Here is a 23523-nt window from a genome sequence, read left to right as displayed (position 1 = left end):
CTAGCAAAAGAACCATCTGAAAGGGCTAGAGGGAACAGTGCCTGGTGTTCACACAGGACTGAGAGTTATGCCTGTTACCACAAGCCAGATTGGAAAAGTCACAATTCACGAGGTAGTGGGTCGAGTACTAAGGAAGGTTTTGCCTTAGGAATCAGCTCTAAGCTGAGCACTGCCCTAGACCCATGTAGCAAATCATATTAATAAGACAAAAGGCTCAGACAGTTTCCTAGAAACTTTAATACACCCCAGAACAAAGCTGTGTAAGATTTACAGAAAACAAAATTATCCAGCACTTAACAAGGTAAAATTCACAATGCCTGACATTTAATCAAAAATTACCAGGCATGCAGAGAGGCAGGAAGACATGATTCATAATGAGAAGAATAATCTGTGAATTGAAACTGACTCATAACTGTCACAAAGATTAGAATTAACAAAGAAGGACATTAAAACTGTTATTATAAAAGTGTAGACATGCAAAATTTCTAAAAAAACCATATAAAAATTTTAGTGGTGAACACTACAATATATGAGGTGAAATATATACCAGATAGGATTAATGACAGATTAGACATTGCAGAAAAAAGATTAATGACCTTGAAGGGCATTAACATTTGGGACTACTCACAGTAGAGAGAGAGGAGAAAATGGAAAATGCAAAGAGCAATAGTGAACTGTGGGACAACTCCAAGTCACCTAACATATGGCAACACCTAACATTTGAATCTGTCAAAGTGAGGGGGTGGAGAAAGGGACAGAAAAAAAATATTTGAAGAAATGATGGCTGAAATGTTTTCAAACTTGAAGATAAACAACAAATCCAAGAAGCTCATTGAACCCCAAGCACAAGAGATATGAACAAAACTACACCAAGTCACATCCTAATAAAATGACTAAAGCCAGTGATAAGAGTGTGATGGTTAATTTTATGTGTCAACTTGGCTGGGCCACAGTGCTCAGATACGTAGTCAAACATTGTTTTGGATATTTCTGTGAGTGCGTTTTTATATGAGATTAAGATATAAATCAGCAGCCTTTGAGTAAATTTCTTTATATAATGTGGTTGGGCCTCATCTAACCAGTTGAAGGCTTGAATAGAATGAAAGACTGACTTCCCCAGAGCAAGAAGGAAATCTGCACTGGGTGGCCTTGGGACTTGAACTGCAGCATCGGCTCTTTCCTGGGTCTCCAGTCTACTGACCCACCCTGCAAATTTTGGACTTGCCAGCCTCCATAGTATTATGAATCAATTCCTTGAAACATTTTTCTGTGTATACACACACATCCTATTGGTTCTGTTTCTCTGGAGAATGCCGAGTAATACAAAAAGGAAATCTTAAAAACAGAGAAAAGATGTTACACAGAAACAAAGATAAGAGTGACATCAGATTTCTCACTTCAAACAATGCAAGGGAGAAGGCAGTGGAGCGTACCTTTAAAGTACTGAAGGGAAAAATAATTATCAGCCTATATCCAACAGAAGTATCTTTCAAAAAGAAACTCAAAATAAAGCCTTTTTCAGACATTAAAAAAGTGAAAGAATTTATTGCTAGCAGACCAAAGTTATAAGAAAATGCTAAAGGAAGTTTTTCAGGCAGGAGAAAAATGATTCCAGATGGAAATCTGGATCTATACAAAGCAAAGTAACAGAATGGTGACTACATGGATAATTATATAAGATTTAGTTCTTATTTAAATCTCTTTATAATTGTTTAAATAAAAACAGTATACTGTGGGATTTATAACATGTAAAAGTAAAATGCATGAGAACAATAGAATAAAAGTCATGGGGGAAAAGGGAAGTATACTATTGTTAGGTTCTTATATGTGAAGTAGTTTAATAACACTTGAAGGTAGACTATAAGCTAAAGATACACTATAAACCCTAAAGCAGCCACTAAAATAACAAAACAAAGTGTGAGAGCCAATAAGGCAGCAAATGAGATAAGATGGAACTATAAAAAATAATTAATCAAAAAGAAGGCAGGAAAAAAGGGAACAAGAATATATGGGACAAATAGAAAACAAGTAGCAAGGTGATAACACTCAAACCTGACCATCAGTCATCAAATTAAATGCAAATGGTCTAGACTCCTCAATTAAGAGACTGAGAATATGATTAGATTAAAAAAACAAGACCCAACTATATGCTGACTTTAAATATAAAGACACAAATAGGTTAAAAGTAAGAAGATGGAAAAAGATATGTTATCCCAATAGGCATAAGAAAGAGTCAAAAGAAAGTTGGAGCGGCTATATTAACATCAGACAAGGTAGACTTTGGAGCAAAGAATAATACTGGGGATAAAGAAGTTCATTTCATAATGATGAAAGAGTCTTTGAATCAGAGGACATAACAATGCTAAACATTTATGTACGTAATAACAACTTCAAAAATACACATAGCAAAAACTGACAAAACCCACAATTGTAGTCAGAGACTTCAGTACTCTCAATTATTGATAGAACACGTAGGAAGAAAATAGGGGTAGTAGACTTGAACAACACTGTCAGCCACCCTGACCTGATTAACGTGTATAGAACCCTCTACACAACAGCAGCAGAGAACCTTCTCAAGTGCATTTGGAACATTTACCAAATAAGACCATATTTGAGGACATAAAACAAGTTTCAATAAATTTAAAAGTATTCAAACCACAGACCACATGGAGTTGAATTAGAAATCAAGACCATCTCTGGAAAAGTCCCCAAATATTTGGAAACTAAAGTACTTCTAAATAACCCATGGATCAAATAAGAAATCAAAAGAGAAATTGTAAAGTATTTTATACTGAATGAAAATACAACACATCAGAATTTGTGGGATGTCTCTAAAGCAGGACTGTGGGGGAAATTCATAGCTCTGAACCCCTGGATTAGGAAAGAAAGCCCTCAAATCAGTGACCTCAGCCTCCACCTTAAGGAACTAAAAGAGAAGGACTGATCAAACCCAAAGTAAGCAAAAGAAAGGAAATAATAAGGATCAAAGTGGAAATCAGTGGAATAGAAAAACAGTAGAGAAAACTCATTAGATCAAAAGCTGGTTCTTTGAGAAGATCAATAAAGCTTAAGAAACTCTAGCCAAACTGATCAGGGAAAAAAAATCAAAGATGACACTAATTTATAGTATCAGGAATGAGAGAGGTTACATCAATATAGAGTCTATAGATATTAAAAGGATAATAGAATATTATGAACAACTTCATACCAGTAAATTTGACAGCTTAAATGGATGAACTACTTGAAAGACAAGTTATCAAAGCTCATTCAAGAAGAAATAGAAAGCCCAGATGTATAGTTATTAAAGAAATTGAAATTATAGTTTTAAAAAGAAAAGAACTTGAAGTTTAGTTGGCTTCACTGGTGAATTCTATCAAACATCTGAAAGAAGTAATAATGCCACTGCTACACAATATCTTTCAGAAAATTGAAGGAGGAGGGAAGACTTTCCAACTCCTTCTATAAGACCAGCAAGTTTAATGTCAAAACCAGATAAAGACATTGCAAAAAAACTACGTACCATATCCCTCATGAACATAGATACCAAAAATATAAACAAAAATCTAGCAAATCAAATCTTAAAGTAGTATATTTTTAATAGGATAATGTGTCATGACCAAGTAACATTTATCCCAGGAATAGAGGGTTGGTTTCACATTCAAAAATCAATAAATTTAATTTACAATATTAAACTAAGAAAAGAAAACCATGTGATCATCTCAAGAGATGCAAGCAAACAAACAAAAAAACACTGATTTCTGATAAAAACTCTCACCAAAATAGGAACAGAGGGAATTTCCTCAACTGTTAAAGGTCATCTATGAAAAACAGAATTTATTCCTGGTCTGATCAGGAATAAGACATGGATGTCTGTTCTCACCACTTCTCAACAATGTTCAACATTGTAGTAAAGATTCTGGCCAGTGCATCAGGCAAGAAAAAGAAATAAAAGGCTTCCAGATTGGAAAGGAATAAGTAAAACTTTCTTGGTTTACTGATGACAGGATCATCTATGTAGAAAATTTGATGGGATCTACAACTTTATACCAACAAATTAGTGATGGCTAATGTGAATTTAGAGCTGATAATTTTGGAGATTTGAAAATTTGGAGGATAGCTTTGATCATTACTTTGGAGAATGTTGTCTGTAAGAGTAGAAGCAGATAGAGCGGTGGACAAATGTGTTGAATTCATTCAGATAGATAAGCAAATGCCCTGAAAGTTGGTAGATGGAAATGCAAAGGTCGACACAGAAACAGATGTCACAACTTTAGCTGGGAAGTTATTAAGAGGTGAGTATGGTAAAGCGGTAAAAACATTATAAGGAAGCAAAGCTTGTCCTGGCTGGCCCTGATGAGGGAAGGAAAGCTCTGTTTGCTAGTATAAGAAGGAAGGAAGGGGGCTTCCCTGGTGGCGCAGTGGTTGAGAATCTGCCTGCCAATGCAGGGGACACGGGTTCGAGCCCTGGTCTGGGAGGATCCCACATGCCGTGGAGCAACTGGGCCCTTGAATCACAACTGCTGAGCCTGCGCGTCTGGAGCCTCTGCTCCACAGCAAGAGAGGCCGCGATAGTGAGAGGCCCGCGCACTGCGATGAGGAGTGGCCACCACTTGCCGCAGCTAGAGAAAGCCCTCGCACAGAAACGAAGACCCAACATAGCAATCAATCAATCAATCCTTAAAAAAAAAAAAAAAAAAAAAAAGAAGGAAGGAAAAGCGTGTAAGAAAATGTTGGAGGCTAGAGAAGACTTTTCTTAACAAAGGTGAGGTTCCCTGTGATTCATTGAGAGGGCTCTGCAAGGATAAAGGCAGGGCAGAGTTGGGCATGAGGTGCAAAGAGAAGAGAAGGGGTAGATGCTTGTTGGTTGAGTCTGTATGTTTATTGTAGCTAATGAAGGTGGGCAAGAGGTTGGAGAAACTAATTACTGGTGACAGAGGAGGGGTGGAGGCAGAGGAGAACCAAGCAGGCTGATTTTAGTTATCAGTGGACCCACAAAACCCATTCCTCACCAGAGTTCCAGATAGACATTGCCGGCCTGTTCAAACTCAACTGCTGGCTCCTTTTTGTTGTGTATGTATGCAGCTGAAGAAGAACAAAGGAGGTAGAAGGAAGGTCCTAAAATAAATGACAAAACCCAATGGCAAGAAAAAGTAACTAGAAGAAATGAGGAGGTCAGAAAGTCACATGTGCATGTGAACATTCAATGTGAGGACGGGAGAATAGCTGAAGGAGGTCCTATGGAGAATAATGTACAAAGTGAAGGAGCAAGGGAGCTAACTATATAAAAGTTTAGAAAGACTGGAAAGCTAAGATTAAGATGACAAATATAAGTAAAAGCAATGCTGTTGAGAAGTATTTCTATCAGATATTACAGATAAGAGTTTATGACAGTCCCATTTAGAGAATTCAGTCACATTCACAAGTAGTATCTAGAATCTAATTGATTAATTAAGCTAAGTCCACAAAGAGGTATTCAAGAAAAGAATTAATGGCAAACAAATAAATGGAAAGGTTTGGCTTTACCAGTTCAACTTTACTAGAAAATAAATAAGAAAATGTTAATTTTATACCTAAATTTACCAAAATGTGTGTTGTCCATTTTTTTTTTGAAAGAAGTTATTCATATAAATTAAAGGTTACCAAAATATTTACATCCCTTGGCCTAATAAGCGTGTCACTAAGAATTTACATTAAGTGTGTAATTTCAAAGAAACTGTATGAACAAACTGATTCCTTGCAACATTTTGTATAACTAAAACTTTAAAGTAATTTAAATGTCCTATATCAAGGGAGTTTGTTACTTAACTCATGGTACATCAGTTGAAATGATCATATATTGGAAAACACATACAATCTTCTGTAAAGGAAAATTAAATTTACATTCATTTTGAAAATTAAACCTTGCAAAACTATGCTTTTGAATCAAAAATGGGAAAAAAAAACCCGTAAAAAATAACTATGGGCTTTGTTGGTATGGTCGAATTATGTGTGAAATTTTATTCTCTTAAATTATTTCTCTATTTTATAACGTTTTGATTATATAAAGCCAATTAAAATGAAATATTTGTTGGAAGAGTTTGGAACAGTTGAAAAGATAGACTGAAAATTAGTTTCTTAAAATGAAAACATGACACAAGAAGGGTATGTCTATCCATTTCAGCAAGGCAAGAATGTCAGCCTTTTCTTCAGAGGTAAAGGGAATCCAAACTTTATTGGATTGTTAACTTCAGCAGTCTTTTACTTTGACATAATTTTTAAAAGATACTTAAATTTTCAAAACTCAAAGGGCCAAGAAATCCTGAAAAGAGCAGGTCTTGCTGATAGAAGAAAAAAATTGAGTAGCTTACACCTTGGTCTAGAAACAAAAGTGAATTTTGCCCAGAGTGAATTCCTTGACTGTATGTGCCCAAAGAATTTGTTGATAAAAGGGATTGTTAACCTGTAGATTACACAATATTCACTTTTTTTCTTTTTAAACCAGAGGAATGGAGTCTAAAGGTTTAGGATAATATATTGTAACATAGAGAACAATCTAGAGAAAATTGAACACTTGGAATTGAAAAAGGTTGAAAAAGCTCTTCTAGGGATATATATTACTATGTTTGAAAATTTGTCAAGTGATATGTCGGTCAGTTAAAATAGAAAACAATTATGGTAATTTGAAAGAAATACAGAAAAGTTTATGAAAATTTGAATCAGACATTTTAATAACTTTAGTATTAGCTGCATACACGTTAAGAAGAAATAAGTTAGAAAGTCAGATTTGGTATCTGCTAAAGAATTGTGTTTTATAAATGCTGGTAGATTAAATTTCCTTTTATGATGTTGAAATGATATTTAGAAGAATTTCGCTAGACCATTGTCCAAACATCACAAAACTACCGCATAAATCACGTCCTTGGTCCAAGTCAAGGCCACCAGATCTGTGGAATGTCTTTCCCTTTAGCAGTTCTTAGAGTGACCCAGGGATGTCAGAAGCACACAGCGAGTACCTGTGTACATGTGTACAGACTTGTGTATGTGTTGCAGGGGAAGGGGGGAGGTTGGTCTGTAGGTCCAAGCGAAATTGTCATGTGTTCCACACAATGAATAAAAATAGACTAACCTCCCTCTGAAACCTAATTTTGTTACGATTCCAGTAATGCTTTCCCCACATAAAAAATTTCAAATCCATCTCCCTTGTATCACAGGCTTTTTTGGATTTAAGGACTAAAAGACAAAAACTGAATGTCTATGCAAACAATTATTTCCCCAAAGAGTTACTAAGTCATATATTTATTAAAATTTGTGGGGTTAAATCTTAGGGGAGGTTTCAGTCTTACTAATGTAGCTTAAATAGGCCAGGAAAAAATGACTACGTAACTTAGGCTTCAGCCATCAAATTGTTTGAATGGAGTCGGGAGACCTACCCCTGAGGCCTTCAGCCAAATACTGGAGGCCATTGATGGTTGACTCAGTTGTTACAATATAAATAATGGAATCCTAACATTAGAGGAAACTTTAGAAAGCTAATCTAGTCCACTCATTTTGCAGATGAGGGATTCAAAGTCAAGAAAAAAGTGGCTGGTAAGAAGTCTAAGAGCTGTGATAGGGTTTCTAGGACAGTGCTCTTGTTCCATCAGCTCACTGACTTCCTGCAAAGAGCATCGGAGGATGCTTATTTTTTCGAAGAAGCAACAGAGCAAGCGCACTGTCATGGCTGAGTCAGTTGGACATTTTCCCTCCCCTCCTGAGTTCCTGGTTTTATTAATAACGTCTTTAAAAAAGTACTCTCTAAACTCATACTATTACTTTTATTCCGTTAATAAGGCAATGTAGTATAGACCTGAGAACACAAGAATCAAAATAGATTCCTTGTGTTGGATTATTTATAAATAGGAGGGAAAATAATTAGTGGGATTATTAGGTATGTGTGTATTTTTTCCAATCAGCTCCACTGTTATTTAGGTTCAAAATTGGAAATTTTGAATCCATCATCTTGTTGGGATGTGGAAGAGGTGCTATAGTGTGGAGCTCTGGTGGACTCAGGTGATGAGACCTGAGTTCAGGTTTTAAATACAGCATTTAGTAGTTTTGGCCAGGTACTTAAACCTTCTAGACTTCACTTGCTTCCTGGAACAGTAGTTATTCATTAAGTTAAGGATTGTCGTAACAGCTAAAATACAGTCGTCGCTTGGTAAATGAGGGGGACTGGTGACCACCTCTCCCTGCAACGGATACCAAAATTTGAGGATGCTCAAGTCCTTTATATAAAAATACAGTATTTGCATGTAACCTACACACATCCTCCCATATGTTTCAAATCATCTCTAGATTACCAATAATACCTAATACAATGTAAATACAATGTAAATGGCCTGGGCACAGCAAATTCAAGTTTTGCTTCTTGGAATTTTCTGGAAATTTTTTTCCCAAATATTTTTGATCTGTTTGGTTGAATATGTGGATGCAGAACCCTTGGATATGGAGGGCTGACTAAATATAAACCCTTAGCACAGATCTTTAAACAAATATTGAGATCCTATTATGACCGAGCACTGGCATACAAGATGCACTGTACACTGTATCTCTATTACGAATCCTTGCAGTCTAGCTGGGGAACAAACATAAAACAAGTAAATAAACTGATATGTAATTAGAACTGTGAAAGTCATGTAGGAGAAGTGCTGAGTGCCCCAAGCACACAGATCCAAAAAAATCAATCTATTTCAGGAACACCAGAGAAGGCCTGCCTGACAAAGTGAAGTTCTAATACCACCTGAAGGATAAAGAGTTTGCCAGAAGGGCAAAGAACACACACTTTTGGAGCAGTAGGTGCAAAGGCCCTGAGATGTAATGAACATGGCTTGTTTTAGGAACTGAAGAATATAAATGAGGGGGAAATAGTACAAAATAAGCCTAGGGAAGGAAAGAGGAACCAGATCAGGTAGGGCCTTGTTAGGTGTTTCAAACTATACCTTGAGTAGTGAGAAGGTATCAGACCCTTTTAAGTAGGGGAATGATGTAAACAGAAGTGCATTTCAGGAAATCACTTCTGCTAATGTGTGGGGATGATTGAGGAGGCCAGTAATAGATGCAGAGTTTAGTTTGGAGGCTCACCACGTGGTGATGGTGGTGGCTTGACCACAGTTGTGCTGTGAGGATGAAGAGAGGTAGGCATTTTTGAGAACTATTTAGCAGGTGAAATTGAAAGGCTTTGGGGATTGGTTGATTGATTGAAAGGGAAAGAAGTGTTAAGGAGGACCACAAATATTTAGTCTATAGAAGTCCTCAATAAATGTTTGTTTTGATTGCTTCTTCAGCAACTCTTATTTTTACCACTGCTTTTATAATATATCTGAATTTGAGGCCACACATGATTTTGATTGGGAGAAAGCATTCAGTGATTATTTGATGACCATTAGTATTCTGAATTTTTAGTTTTATTTATTTAAAAACAAAACACTTTATAGCACTGATTACAGTCTGTTTTCATTTACAGCTGAGGAAACTGAGGCACAGAGGAATTAAGTAACTTGCTCAGAGTCAGACAGTTAATAATGGTAGAGCCAGAATTTGAACCCAGACATTCTTACTATAGAGCCCATGCAATCCAGTGATTTTCATTCCTCAAAGCAACCCTTTGAGAAAGGTATTTTGATGGATTGACCTTTGTAACCCTACTAAATATTAATTCCCCTTCTTGACCTCATCCAACTCAATGTAAAGGAATAAAATACAATTGATCTGATGGTTGCCCTTCTTGATTGCCCTTCTGGTGAACTGAAAATGTGTCTTTACATTTTAAGTCTTTTTAATCCTTGCAAACAGTTAGAATGACTAAAATAGAAAAATATTGTTTCTCTTCCATGAATAGTACATTCTCTTATTTTCTGGACTGATTATCTAGGCTTCATCCTCTGAACATTAATTACCACAGCTATATTGTAAAAATAATACAAAGACAGCAAAGTGGAAGACTGCATATACCTTTGCAGTATAAATCTAGCCACACATGTTCTGTGTGAAGAGAAAACATTTATGAGTATTCTGCAGGAACATTTATATGCCTATAAATAACATTGCTAGGTTACTTTGCTTAGAGTGAACATTGGAGGACATTTTTGTAGTCAATTTATTATGAAGTCTGTGTAAGGATTCAAAATGGGAACCGTCATATAATCTGCCTGTTAGATCAATAAATTTCAAAAGTCGTATTTTGCATATGGGTGTGGTAATCTCCAGAAAGATATTTCTTCCCTCTGGGTGCCTGCATATTGTCAGCTTTTAAGAATCAAAGCAGATGAAATATTGCTGATGTGCTCCATAACTATTTCTTTTTCAAAGTTGGGGTTTGTACCATTTCTCTGGAAAATCCATACTTGGGTTGTCCTGAACCTAACCACTAATAGACTGTTTAGCACTTACATAGCGTTTCCGTTTTCAGGATTTCACAATCATTGCCTTTTAATCCATGTAACACCCCTGTGAGGTAGGTAGATACAGTCAAGCATCCAAGCCTCCTGTGGGCGAATTTCAGTGCCAGCAGGAGTATTGTGATTGGCACTGAGTTTCCGTAATTTCCCAGAGGCCAGACACCTGGAGAGGCTTTCCTGCAGACCCAGGTATATGCCAGTATGTCAGCCACGTGAAGCTGCCTCCTACTCCTCCTGCTATTTTACTAAGATTCAGTGACTGCATGCAGCGTTAATCATAGTGCTACGCCCACTGTGTCAGTCTGTATTAAACCCACATAGGAAGGGTATGTTTTGGAAGGTTCTCAGAGAGCCCAATGAACATTTACGTTCTGTACAACAAATTTCAACAGTTTACACTTCCATCGCTCCAACAATGGTACTTTTCATTCAGTGATAACATTTATGGCTCCAACTAAATACTTAGATTAATAAATGACCACCATCATTTCTGTCTTGAGTCTGTAATATATTCAGGCAGGCAGAAGATATGTGTACATAATGATTAAATCATCAACAACATGGCATCCATTGAAATATAACATCGGCAGTCTTATATTTTGTGGTTATTTGTACCAGGCACTGTGATAAAGATAACACATGCATTATCGCATCCTCATAACAACTTTGTGACATAGATACTATCATTCCCAGTTTACAGACGATGAAAGCCAAGGCTGGTAAGTTGCCCACAGTCATAGAGCTTACTAAAACCTAGTTCTGTCTGACTCCAAAGTCACTTTTTAACCATTACATGATATTCACTGCCTTAAGTAGAAGGTAATATATAAAATCTTAAAGCTCTGGGACAGTATACAACAGAGGAGTGGTAATAATAGGCTGGAGTACAATAAGGCACATTTTAACGTGTTTTTTAATAAAGTAAAGCAAAACCATGTAAAAGAATTGTTCTTATACACATTGTATTTTATATCTTTTTACCTTTCTAGGCACCCATCATAACTTGCTTCAGTGAAAGTATTTGTATGTTTTCCCTTTCACCCTGTTGACAATTTCTTAAAAAGGGGACCGTGTCTTACTTATCTTGTAACTGTACATATCAAATAATGCTTAAAACCTTAAATTGATTGGGTGCTCGGAAATTACTGAATAAATTAACTATTAAAAATTAGTAGAGCTTTTAATTGAAAAAGAAGTACCTTTATATGCAAAGTATTCAAGTGAAACAAAAGAAACTCCCTTCTATTTAAGACCTCCAGATACCCAGTTCTACCAAGAGTCATTACATGTTCCAGTTTCTTGTGGTTCATTTCAGAAATATTTAGTGTATATATTTGTGTGTGTGTCTGTGTATAGGTAAATGCACTCTCACATATGTCACACCTGAATTGATTGACTTAGATGATGATAATTAAGTCCTAAATACAGAATTAATCATAGTACTATACTCTGAATATACTTTTATAATAGAAGTCATTTATTACATGCATTATAAAATGCATAAATGGGTAATTATGATTATACTTGTAAGAAAAATTTTTGTATGACTTTAACCATGTCCTTGAAAGAAAACACTAACATAAATACTATGTAATTCAATATAAGATGGTTATAATTTTGATACCTTAGTCTCTAGGGTTGCTAAGTTATATGTGAGGGAAGATTAACCTTAGGAATTAGATGCAAAGGTCCTGATAGATTTAATATTTTCTTGGAAGTTTCTCTATACTTCCAAGTGTCTTTCTCGCAACTGATAAAATTTACAAAGTGGCATTATGTATTAAAGAATGAGGCAATAATTTGAAGAAGAGGGTTATATTTTGCTGTAACATACAACTTTTGCAAAATGGTAGAAGATAATACTGGGTTAACCGTTTATCTTGGAAATTATGTGTTTCTGGTGTAAATATGAGCTATGAAAAATAACTCTTAATCTGCCTAAAAAAGAGCATTTGAGCATTTTATACATTTTTAAAACTTAAGTTGCTAATTCTTTGTTTTCTGTTTTCTAATTGTAGGTTTTAGTATAAAAGCAGTGCCATTCCAGAATGCCATCTTGAATGTAAAAGAACTTGGAGGTATATCATTTAAGATCACTTCTATGTCTGGCTCTAGCTTTTACTAAGTTCATATTAATGTGTTACATATAATTAAAACATAATGATGATGTATTCTTCTCAGAGGTGATTCATTTTTACCTTTTCTCTTGATAATACATTTCCTTGAAATATTTCCTTCTCTTTATATATATTTTAAAGGTAGTTGAAGGGTTCTAAGTAACATAAACTTTGTTTTCTTTTGTGTGGATTAAAGAACTACACTACTAATGCCATTTCATACACTGTACTCTTTGGTTTTACTTAGCTAATGAAATTTATTCTTCAATGAACAAAATGAAGAGAGTTTTAATATAATCATAAAAAATAAGCTATATGTTATACAGGGCAAAGAACTGTATTTTAGAGTAGTTTGTATTCATACTGCAGGTTTTATTGTATCAGATCTTTTTAGAATGTATTTGTTCCAATAATAAATCTTTGCCAATAGGTTCTTTGCTGGTCAAGCACATTTATTGGCTAGGCTGCACCCCAAACTATACATCACTCAGTCTTTCATTACACTCTCTGTCTGAGGTTTTTTTTTTTGGTTGTGTTTTATGTCAGTCAGGGTCTTAACCCATGTAAATAGGTTAACAAAGAAATCAGTCAATTCAGTGAACCTACTAAATTCTCTAATGCCACAGGAAAATGGTAAGTGCTCTGGAGTTCAGTATAATATTGGTGAGTTTAATGACTTAGAAGAAAGTTCTCTTCCATCTCTTTAGTCACTTTGTGATATTGACCTTACTCTGTTTTTTTTTTAAGCTCATTCTGTGACCTATTTTTAGATTGATGAAATTGACACAAACCTTATGCCATCATAATAGTGTTTGATGCCTTCTTATTTTTATCTAATGATATATTGGCTGATCTTTTCAGGTGTGTGTTTTAAAGAGCTATATCCAGAACAAATATACTTCTGTCAGTCTGTTTTATAGCTACCTTTGACTTTTACAGCATTAATATTTAAAATGAACCATGGTTGATAAATTCTGGTTTTTCTTTGATGTTGGTTTTGTCATTTTGACTGCAAAAATTATAAAACGTGAATGTTCTTGTAATAGAATAATTTTTCTATGCAAAAATTTTAAGACTCTTCTTTTAGATTGAATATTTTAATATTACTTTGTGGCTTCAGAGGACATAGTGTAAACATCCATGGAATCAAAATGAATAGTTTGAGAATTCTATTATTTTTGAATATGGTTGGTACTTAGTAATTGTATTATTACTAGGCTAGATGCAAAGTTTTTATTGAATACCCTCCAGGTATACAAAACTGTTGATTAATTGATAAGGTGTTTATTATTGATGCTTAGTTGGATGATATAAATAATGGATGTATCTGGACAATTTTTAAAAAGCGGAATTTATAAGCTTGACTCTGTGGCATTGAAAATCAGTACAATTCAAAAGATCAAATTAGAGGACGGGGTGTATAAGGTGGGAATCTGTCTGTTCCCAGGCAAGGTTTAATTTTGCTGAAAGAACTGTGTGTACCCTGGCAATTGTTGAAATGGAAATTACAATGGAGAGGATACCATAGAGTTTGGTGGAAATGCTTTAGTTTGTGCCTCTTCTGTGATGTAATAGTTGAGAGATGTAGGCATAAGATAGAGCTTCAGGGATTGGGACCTATACATTAGTTTCAGGCTAGTGATGTGTGGTGTTTGGCGGGTGGTAATGAAGAGCAAATTCCTAGCTTAAGCACAGATTCTTCTTCCCCTGAAGTTTAATAGCTGTTTTCAGTTGAGAGACTGTCTCAAGGAGAAGGTGATTTTCTGAGTAGAATCTAATTGTGTATCCTGTGTTGTGTGCTCAGAGGCAAGCAGTGGAGGGAGTTCAGTCCTTGACTTTTTACTCACTAATTCCTTTATCCAACAAATATTTTTTGAGGACCTACTCTGCATGGGGTAGGACTGGGCCCTAAGTCAAGTCTCACCCAAGAATGCATGAAAAGTAGACTAGCAGACAGAGAGTATAGCTTTCCTAGGATTTAGAGTAAATTTTACATACCAAGAGGCTCGTCCCAATATAAGATATGTGGCATTTAGGGAGAATTATGACCTCCTAAAATCAAATTGTTTGAGAGGAGGTTGCTTGACCCAAGAATTTCTAAGTTCAAGAGGAAAGAGTTGAGAATTTTAAGATCAGTGTGTGAAGATGTGAAACAGCTATTTACCAGTAGAGAGTTAACTCAGAAGACAGGTTAATCAGAGTTCAATCAGGTTGTCAATCCAGGGGAAAACTATGAAATCAAGGGAGAAACTCAAGAAGATAGGTATAAAGGTAGGCAGATACTACCCGAACTGTGCTGAAGTGCAGAATGCTCAGAAAGTTCTGCTTATCCTAGGGTTAATTCCCAAGATTGGCACGGCCCCTGTTCCTCCCTTCTAATTCCTTCTTTACCCTTTTCAGATGGTTCCAAGACTTTCCATCACCCCCTTATCAACCTTAAGTTACATTTCTCACTTCTTCAAAATAGGAAGAGGCATGAACTTGTGTTCCTTATCTAGTAAGAAGAAATGGTTTAGAATGAAATAACAGTGACTAATGGAGTTAAATTAAATGAAAGTCACTTTTGGTAGATCTTAATAACAAACTGTGTTTGCACACACACTGATAGATGTTTGTGTGTTTGTATATATGTACTACATAATTTGTGTTATGTATATATAGAAATAATTCTATGTTCTTATCAAATTTCTCTTCTATGAGGGTATTTCTTATATCTTCCTCCTAAAAATGGCTATACATCTCATTCACATCAATTTTCTCATATGGTCTTTTCCTGTTGTTCATGCAGTCATTCTAGCACAATTATTTGTGTGTCAAGCATGATTCTAGGGGCTGGAAATAAATGATATTTAAAACACATCCCCTGTCTTCAAGGCACTCATGGTTCAGGGATGGAGACATGCATGAAAAGAAATATTTGAAATTAATTTTTGAAAATGATGAAATTAAGGGGCAAGTAAGAATAAAGTAAGGGATGACACAAAGAGAGATATAGTTAGTCCAGCTCAGTGATATGATGGGTGAGTCCTGTTTTCACTGTTTTGAGAATGACTTGCTCTCCGCAGCTTACCTGTCATACTCATCAGGCTGTACCGATTACTCCTGTCTTTATGTGAAATTAGAACTCTAAAATTTCTTGTATTTTCTCTCCCCACACATTCTCATTTAATCTTTGCTACTTCATGCCTAGAGAATAGATGCTATTATTATCTCACAGATAATGAGACACAGGACACCTAGACACAGATCAAGTGGCTTGATCAAAGTTATGTGGAGGAGGTGTGGAAGTTGATCTGAGTGCTTGCGCTTAATCAGCATACTCTATACATAAAGCATTTTACCCAGCGCCCAGCACAAGAGAAGTGCTCCCGTGTGTTGTCTGCTGATGCTTTTATCATTATTATAAGAACAATTTGAAGTCTTCACATGTTTGCATTATTTTCATTAACACTATACTGATTAAACATGAACCTCTTGCTCTCTGCTGAAAAATTCTAGGACGTCATCCCTTATTATTGCCGCCGCTTTTATCATTCGTTTTCTGTCTTACTCCTTTATTTAGAGGTCTTTCTTTTTTTTATTATTTTTATTTTTAAATTAATTTTTATTGGAGTACAGTTGATTTATAATCTTATGTTAGTTTCTGCTGTACAGCAAAGTGAATCAGTTATACATATGCATACATCCATTCTTTCTTAGATTCTATTCCCATATAGATCATTACAGAGTATTGAGTAGAGTTCCCTGTGCTATACAGTAGGTTCTTTTTTTTTTTTGGCTGCGTTGGGTCTTTGTTGCTGCGCGCGGGCTTTCTCTAGTTGTGTGGAGCTACTCTTCCTTGCAGTGTGCGGGCTTCTCATTGCGGTGGCTTCTCTTGTTGCGGAGCATGGGCTCTAGGTGCGCGGGCTTCAGTAGTTGTGGCGTGCAGGCTTCAGTAGTTGTGGCTCACGGGCTCAACAGTTGTGGCTCGCCTGCTCTAGAGTGCAGCCTCAGTAGTTGTGGCGCACGGGCTTAGTTGCTCCGCAGCATGTGGGATCTTCCCAGACCAGGGCTCGAACCCGTGTCCCCTGCATTGGCAGGCCGATGCTTAACCAATGAGCCACCAGGGAAGCCCCTATTCAGTAGGTTCTTATTTAGAAGTCTTTCAAGTCAAACTCTTCTTCAGTTATGGTCTGACTCCAGTGCCCTCAGCACTCCAGTGCTTCCCTCTTCTGATTTCTTCAAGACTGCCTTCTGAAGCAGAGTCTTACCTTATTCTAGATAGTTTCCAAAACTTACAGAATCTTCCATAAACATGTCATTTTGATATTCTTTTTATTTTTTCTAATTCAGTCAGTCAACAGATATTTACTGAGTACATATTATATGCTCAGGCTGAGTTCTAGAAAATGGTGGTGGTTATAGTGTTAAGACAAGTATAGTCCCTGAATAGACTGGCTAATGGACACAAGAGGAGACTCTTGACATCTACTTAACTTCTCTCCTTGATTAAAGCCAAATATGACTTCTTATAGGCCTAAAACGAATTTCTAGGTTAATCCCTTCCATACTTGAAGGGATTTATTTTTAATAGCATCCAGCAAGGCTGAGTGTTAGTTTCTGTCCTGACGAAGGACATTCTGTAGTATCGCTCAATGAACTTTTTTTTCCCTGCATATTCTTTAATTTGGAAAGGTTTTTTTGTTTGTTTGTTTGAAACTAATCTAAATCCTTTCTCTTTTAGCTTTAATTAATTACTCTGCTCATCTTGCTCTATTATTTTTATTTTTCTGGATGTTGTGCAAGACACCGAGCAGGATGCTGGATAGGCAGATTAATCTTTCGAAGGATTTTCCTTCCTCCTGGTGACTTGTTTCAAAGCCCAGTCATTCTGCATGCTTCCGGGCAAGTCTACTTTCCTGTATCTCTGTTTCCTTATCTGTAAAATGTAGTAATAATAGTCCCTACATAATATAATCCTTGTGAGGACTAAATTAGTCAACGTAGGTCAAGTACTTAGAGACCACCTGGCCCATAGCTAACATTTTTGGAAGATTTTGCTTTTATTATAATTATATCCTCACTCCCTCATACCCCTCAAAAACACCTTTCAATAAAGCCTTTTTCCCCAAGGTCTCTGAAAACAACACAGATCACATATTGATTCCTTTTTCTTTTTGTGGTCATGCCTCCCTCCCTCGTAGACAAGGTGATCTTTTCCTTCATTGCATTATACCTATTTAACCTGAAAAGTCACTGGGAAGGGACCACACCTCGTTGGGGTCTTGGGTAGCTGCCCAGCATATTTTTTGGCACTACATGTGTGTTAGTAGTAAATGTTTTTGTCCTTTTTCCACCTAATCACCTTTCTTTCTGTTTTCAGATTCCACCTGAAAAATCTCTTGTTTGTCATAGTACCTCTTAATTGCTTTCATTCTGTTTGGCTTATGTATTTTAACCACATTACTAAGGTAAGTGAAGCATCTGGCATTTAACTGAGTTGGAAGCAGTGGTCACACTGCAGTGACATCACAGCTCTGATAATTTTTCGTCTTAGAAATGTCCAGTTCTTAAATCTACGAACAAATTTTTATGCATTCATAGGTGGCTCTCTCTTGATTTTGAAATTTCATTTACAAATTGATAGAATCCAGAGAGGAAAATTTCATTTCTTAACACGTTTCGTTTGTTACCACTTATTGATAGGCATCCAGACCTCATCGTGTTCCTTTTTCTTTCTCGAACTGAATTCTGGAACCATGGTTGGTTTGGCCAAATGACTTGTTTTCTTCCCTTAATATGCTAAGGAGTTATGTCTGAATTGTTTCCCCACCCCCTATCCTGGCCACCATCCCCACCCAATATACTCTTTGGCAGTCTTGTCTTCCCAGTTGACTTTGGGGAAGCAAAGAAATGTTAAAAAGCAGTTAGCTGTCTTTTACACTTCAGTATTCATTGCTGCTAGTTGTCAATCAAACGGGAAGTTCATGAGGATTTTTGTTTGCACTTTCTTTTCTTTTCTTTAGAGGAAGGAGGTGAGGGTCGTATGGAAAGTGCAAGTTGTGTTCATTTACCCATTTACTTCAGCCCATGCAATAGTGACTGAATGATTTTTAAGGATTGTCAGCTAAGCCATTTTTTAAAGGTTGCTTCTTTCAGCAGCCAAGCTGTTATATGAAACAGATGTTGACTCTGTCCTGTTTCTTTGTTTGCCTGGAGGAATACGCCTCCTCATAGTGAAAGGTGCTGTTTCTTTGTATGCTGCTAGTTATCTTCGGGTGCTGTTAATCTGTCCAGGTTATTTGCATTTCTTAATTTCTCCAGAAACTGTACAGGGCAGACTTCTTAACAGGCAGCCCAGGGGGCACTGCTGCCTGCTTCTTGTAATTCCTGCTTTTTGTACCCAGGCCGTTTGATGTCTTTTGCCAAAATAAAGTTTTCTTCCTTCAGAATCTTTTATTAAAACTTACTTTGGAGGGAATAATAGCTCTTTAATTTTTATCTGATACATTCTCACTGTCCTTTGTATATTATGATTATTCCCTCTATATGGCCACTACTGCCTCCTATTAAAAAAATAATGCAGCTAAATACCTATGAATTTAATGTACTCACTGGCTCTGAAGGTCATGCTATACAACAAAGACAGAGGAGGAAACACAACAATATAAACCAATATATTGGTTGTATATTAGAAAAAGAATGAGTATAAGCAGACAGACTTGAAGAGGTTATTGTGGCCACATTGCTGTAAGGGACAAGTGGAATTGCCTACATTCTTTGCTGGTATAGGAGAAAGCAACTTGCCATTCGAAAACTGTTTTAGACATCTCCACGTGGGTTTCTATGGGAAAAGAGGCAAGAAACCATGACCCTGGCAAAGGAACATGGCAGCACAGAGGGGGGGCCCAAGTGCGGCCAGGTCCACAGAATACCTTAGGACCGTGCTTTGAGCTGAGTGACAGTCAGCTACATACAAGTAAATGTGCATGTTCTGTATCTGTTGTATAATTATAAGGAAAAAATGTGGTTCAGCAAGTAGACTGTAGCCTCAAGACACTCTGTCCCCCTCTGCATTTGAACTTCTTGTTGTTGTTTTCTTATCTGTAAAATGTAAGTTTTAATAAATCATCACTATTTATTTCCCAAGGGATTGGGCTGGAAAAGAAAAGTTCAGTTGCCTAAAGCACCTCAGAAGAGATGCTTTAAGAATAGACAGTGGTATTCCCACTAACTCTTTTTTTATAGTTGTGGATCCAGTGTAATATGTAATATTGAATGATCGAAACATCTTGATATAGTATTGTTTCCTTATCTAGGAAAAGAACCAGACCTTTCTGGAATGGGGACAGCCAGTTAACTCCTGGCTCTCTGAGCTGTGTACTTTCTCACTTAGGCTTAGGCTTTACTAGGGGAAATGATATTGGTATAAAGCCAAGTCACTTGGATGCGAGTTAAAAGGCCACAGCTATCTGAATTGGTTGAACAGGATCCCAGGGTGGTGGTGTTCAAGCGTTTTTTACACTTGCTAAGGGAAAACTGAGCCAAACAGTCAACAGAGCCAAATAAGTGAATCTAGGGGCCCAGAAATCTGTTACTGGCTGATGTAGACCTGACCTTAATTTTTGTTTTCTTCTGGAGAAGTGCCCTAGGAAATTTTTTAAAATCTGTCTTCCCAGTCATAGTTTAGTATAGCACTTAACGATTTGCTTTATAAGACTCTGTGTGTATATAGAACGTTCTAGAAACTAGTGTCCCAGACTTTTAAACCTCCCAACCCCTGGCAGTAGGGTTCTCATGTGCCTCTGAGGTTGCTGCCTCACCACTGTTTCCTCTTTAGGGGCAATCAGGTCATTTCATGTCTTCTCACTCTGCCCAGCTTCCTCACAGAACATTTGTGTTGGGTTCTTAGCTTAACTTCTTATCCCTCACAGGGGAATAGGTATTTCTGTTTCTCCCAGGGGTTGCCATAATAGCAACTAATTTTCACTGTGTATTTGGTTTCAGTGTGATATTGCAGCAACAGCCCTGGAAGTCAAGAGACTAGTATTTTCCTCTAAAAAACAAGCCAGGGGACATTGGGCAAGGCATTTAACTTCTCCATTGCTGCTTTCTTTTCTAGCAGCTGAAGATGCTGATAGCTGTTCTCCTCTTTGGTATAGCATAACTAGTTTATTTTTTATATAAGAACTTACAGTATCTATTTAGCATCAACCTCTGGGAACCATAGAGGCAGTCTCTAACAACTGTACAGGACTATAAAGGATTATTTCCTCTATTTTCCTTTATCCCTGACTTTGTCAATTCTTTAGTTTTATTTTGTACAGTAGGCATTTTAATAAATCTCAAAGTTTTCTTTTTGCATGGGTAGTGTGAGGCAGACCCAACATCCATAAAATAATAACTAATACTGACTTAACAAAGTTGCTATGACTGTGGTCTTTACTTTGAGAAGCACTATAGTCTGGTATGGGAAGTACTATAACAGTACAACATGCAGTTAGGATCATACAGAAAGGACAAGACATCACACAAAGTCTAGGGAAAGGTACAGAAGAGATGAAAGTCATGGAGGTGGCAGTGGGCTTGGTTCAGTCTTGTCCTAGCATAAACCAAGCCTACTGTCACCTCTTTGACTTTTGTCCCATCTGTTCCTAGGCTGTCTTTCCCCCTGTTATGTCTTCTTTGTCCTTTCTATATGATCCTAGTTGAATCGTGTACTCAATACTGGTATTTACCATACTAGACTGTAAAGTTATGAAGAACTGAAAAGCACAACATAGTCTTAAAGGTTTGTTGTATGTTATATAAAATATATCCATAGTTCTAAGCTGGAGGGAAATTTGCCAAATTGTGCCCCAAGATGCTAGAGTAACGTTAGACGCTTCAGAGGCAAAATGTTTTGTTGTTGTTGCTGAATTCATTTCAGTGAATAGTTAATGAATACTAACTACATGCTGGGCCCTGAGGATACAATTTCTGCTCTGCCATACAACCCCGCCCTACACACACACACACACACACACACACACACACACACACACACTCACTCACTCACTCAGTCACTCACTCAGTCACTCCTCTGAGCCCAATTCTTTGGGTATTTTCGTGGGAGAGTGATGTTGGCCATAACAATTATGGAAGTTCTCAGAAAAATTAAATAGCTTTACTATGTTCCTATAATTGGAATAGCAACTTGACAATTGTTGAAGAGGTAATATGTTTGTAGCTATTCATCACTTATCAGACTGGATTGATTCTCTGACGTACGCTGGAGCCAGATGAAATAGAACTGGTTAGATTTGTTTTTGAGGTGTCACAAATTTGTGGTTTTTAATTTTTTAAGATCCAAAGTATTGTCTAAAGACTCTATTGATGATGCTTGATCATTTTAATCTTGAAATTTACTGATATTTATGGCATTATTGTGAGAGGTAATAATGTGAAGAACTTACCATATAAAGTTAATTATTATTTTTAACACAGTTATGGGAAGCTCTTATGATTGAGAATTGAAGGTTGATTTTTTTACTGTGTCTATTCTCCCTCCCTTGCCAAAATCTCATGAAATGACAATAATATCAGAAAACAAACAAACAATAATAAATCTATTACAAAGATAGATTTAAATCTATAATAGAAAAAGGAAAGCAAGACAAAGCTTGAGGTACAGACAATGGAAACATGAAATAGAAGGGGAATTCATCAGGATTATTAATCAGGGAGCTTATCAAAGTTATTAATTGGGGCTTTACATTTGGAGCTATGCCTTTATTTTTCTTTTCTTCTTGTGTTAGGTAGTGGATAGCAGCTGTGTTTACCCACAAACTAAATCCTTGAGTGTGGGTGCTAGACTCAGGCAGGGCAGTGCTCCAGTAATGTACTGACTGCCAGGTGGGTTAGAAAGCCCACACACAAGGGAGACAAGCCACTTGTCTGTCCCTGTTAATCACTGGAAACAGGCAATGGTAAACAAAAGAGCTGGCAAACAGATTTTCAAACAAAGGATAAGGATATAATCACGACACACCACAGTATGAGGAAAACCAACACCATGAAAGAAAGACACCCAATCAAAAGTCAGAAGAAAAGATGTCCAAGGATCTAGAGGTAACAGAGTGATCAGAAGAGGACATTCAGAGAGATGGAGGAATGTTTTATATTTATGACAAAGAATGTAACACAGAACATGGGAAATTAAAATTTAACTTAAAAATTTAAAATGAAAATGGCAGTTGATATAACTCATATGTAAATTAGTGAAACTAAGGACTGAGCAAGGGAATGTCCTCAGAATGCCTTCTCAAAAGAATACTTTTTAAGTATGAAAGAAAATTTAAGAGACAAAGGGAATAGTTACAGAAGTTCCAACATCTCTCTATGAAGCATGAGCTCTAAAAGGAGAGTAAAGAGAAACTGGAGAATAAAATAATTTAAAGAACAATAGAAAAAGAGCCTCTAATATGAAAAAGAGAACTGAGATTTAGTGAGCCCTCTGAGTGCCAAGAAAAGACCCATACCTAGACATACTGTGAAGGAGAAACCATTCATTGTCATCATAGAAACACACATAATAAAATAGCATTATTTCTGATTTCAGCATGGGAGATGGCAGAGTTAGGTAAAGAGAAAAAAACCATTAAAGTATATTCTTTATGTATTTAGAGTAAGATTATAATTAACAAAAGAAAAATTGAAGTTTAAATATATATCTTTAAAATTAATTTAAAATTATATATCTTTAGGTCCTATTTGTTTATTTTTGTTTTTATTTCCATTTCTCTAGGAGGTGGGTCAAAAAGGATCTTGCTGTGATTTATGCCATAGAGTGTTCTGCCTATGTTTTCCTCTAAGAGTTTTATAGTGTCTGGCCTTACATTTAGGTCTTTAATCCATTTTGAGTTTATTTTTGTGTATGGTGTTAGGGAGTGTTCTAATTTCATTCCTTTACATGTAGCTGTCCAGTTTTCCCAGGACCACTTATTGAAGGGGCTGTATATATATATATATAT

General features: G+C 36.4%; 1 protein-coding gene across 3 annotated transcripts in view; it reads left to right on the top strand.

The window, feature by feature from the left end:
• The window catches only part of ARL15 (ADP ribosylation factor like GTPase 15), a 430267-nt gene that overhangs the window by 156807 nt on the left and 249937 nt on the right, over positions 1–23523 (top strand). For all 3 annotated transcript variants that reach the window (XM_057541534.1, XM_057541535.1, XM_007195582.2), the window contains one exon: positions 12434–12493. In XM_057541534.1, the coding sequence (XP_057397517.1) occupies positions 12434–12493 (60 nt within the window). The remainder of the gene's footprint in view (positions 1–12433; positions 12494–23523) is intronic.

This window comes from Balaenoptera acutorostrata, chromosome 2 (genome assembly GCF_949987535.1).
Source record: "Balaenoptera acutorostrata chromosome 2, mBalAcu1.1, whole genome shotgun sequence".
In the NCBI taxonomy this organism is placed as follows: Eukaryota; Metazoa; Chordata; class Mammalia; order Artiodactyla; family Balaenopteridae; genus Balaenoptera; species Balaenoptera acutorostrata.
The sequence above is the reverse complement of the archived record's forward strand: the minus strand, read 5'-3'. Positions and strand labels throughout refer to the sequence as shown.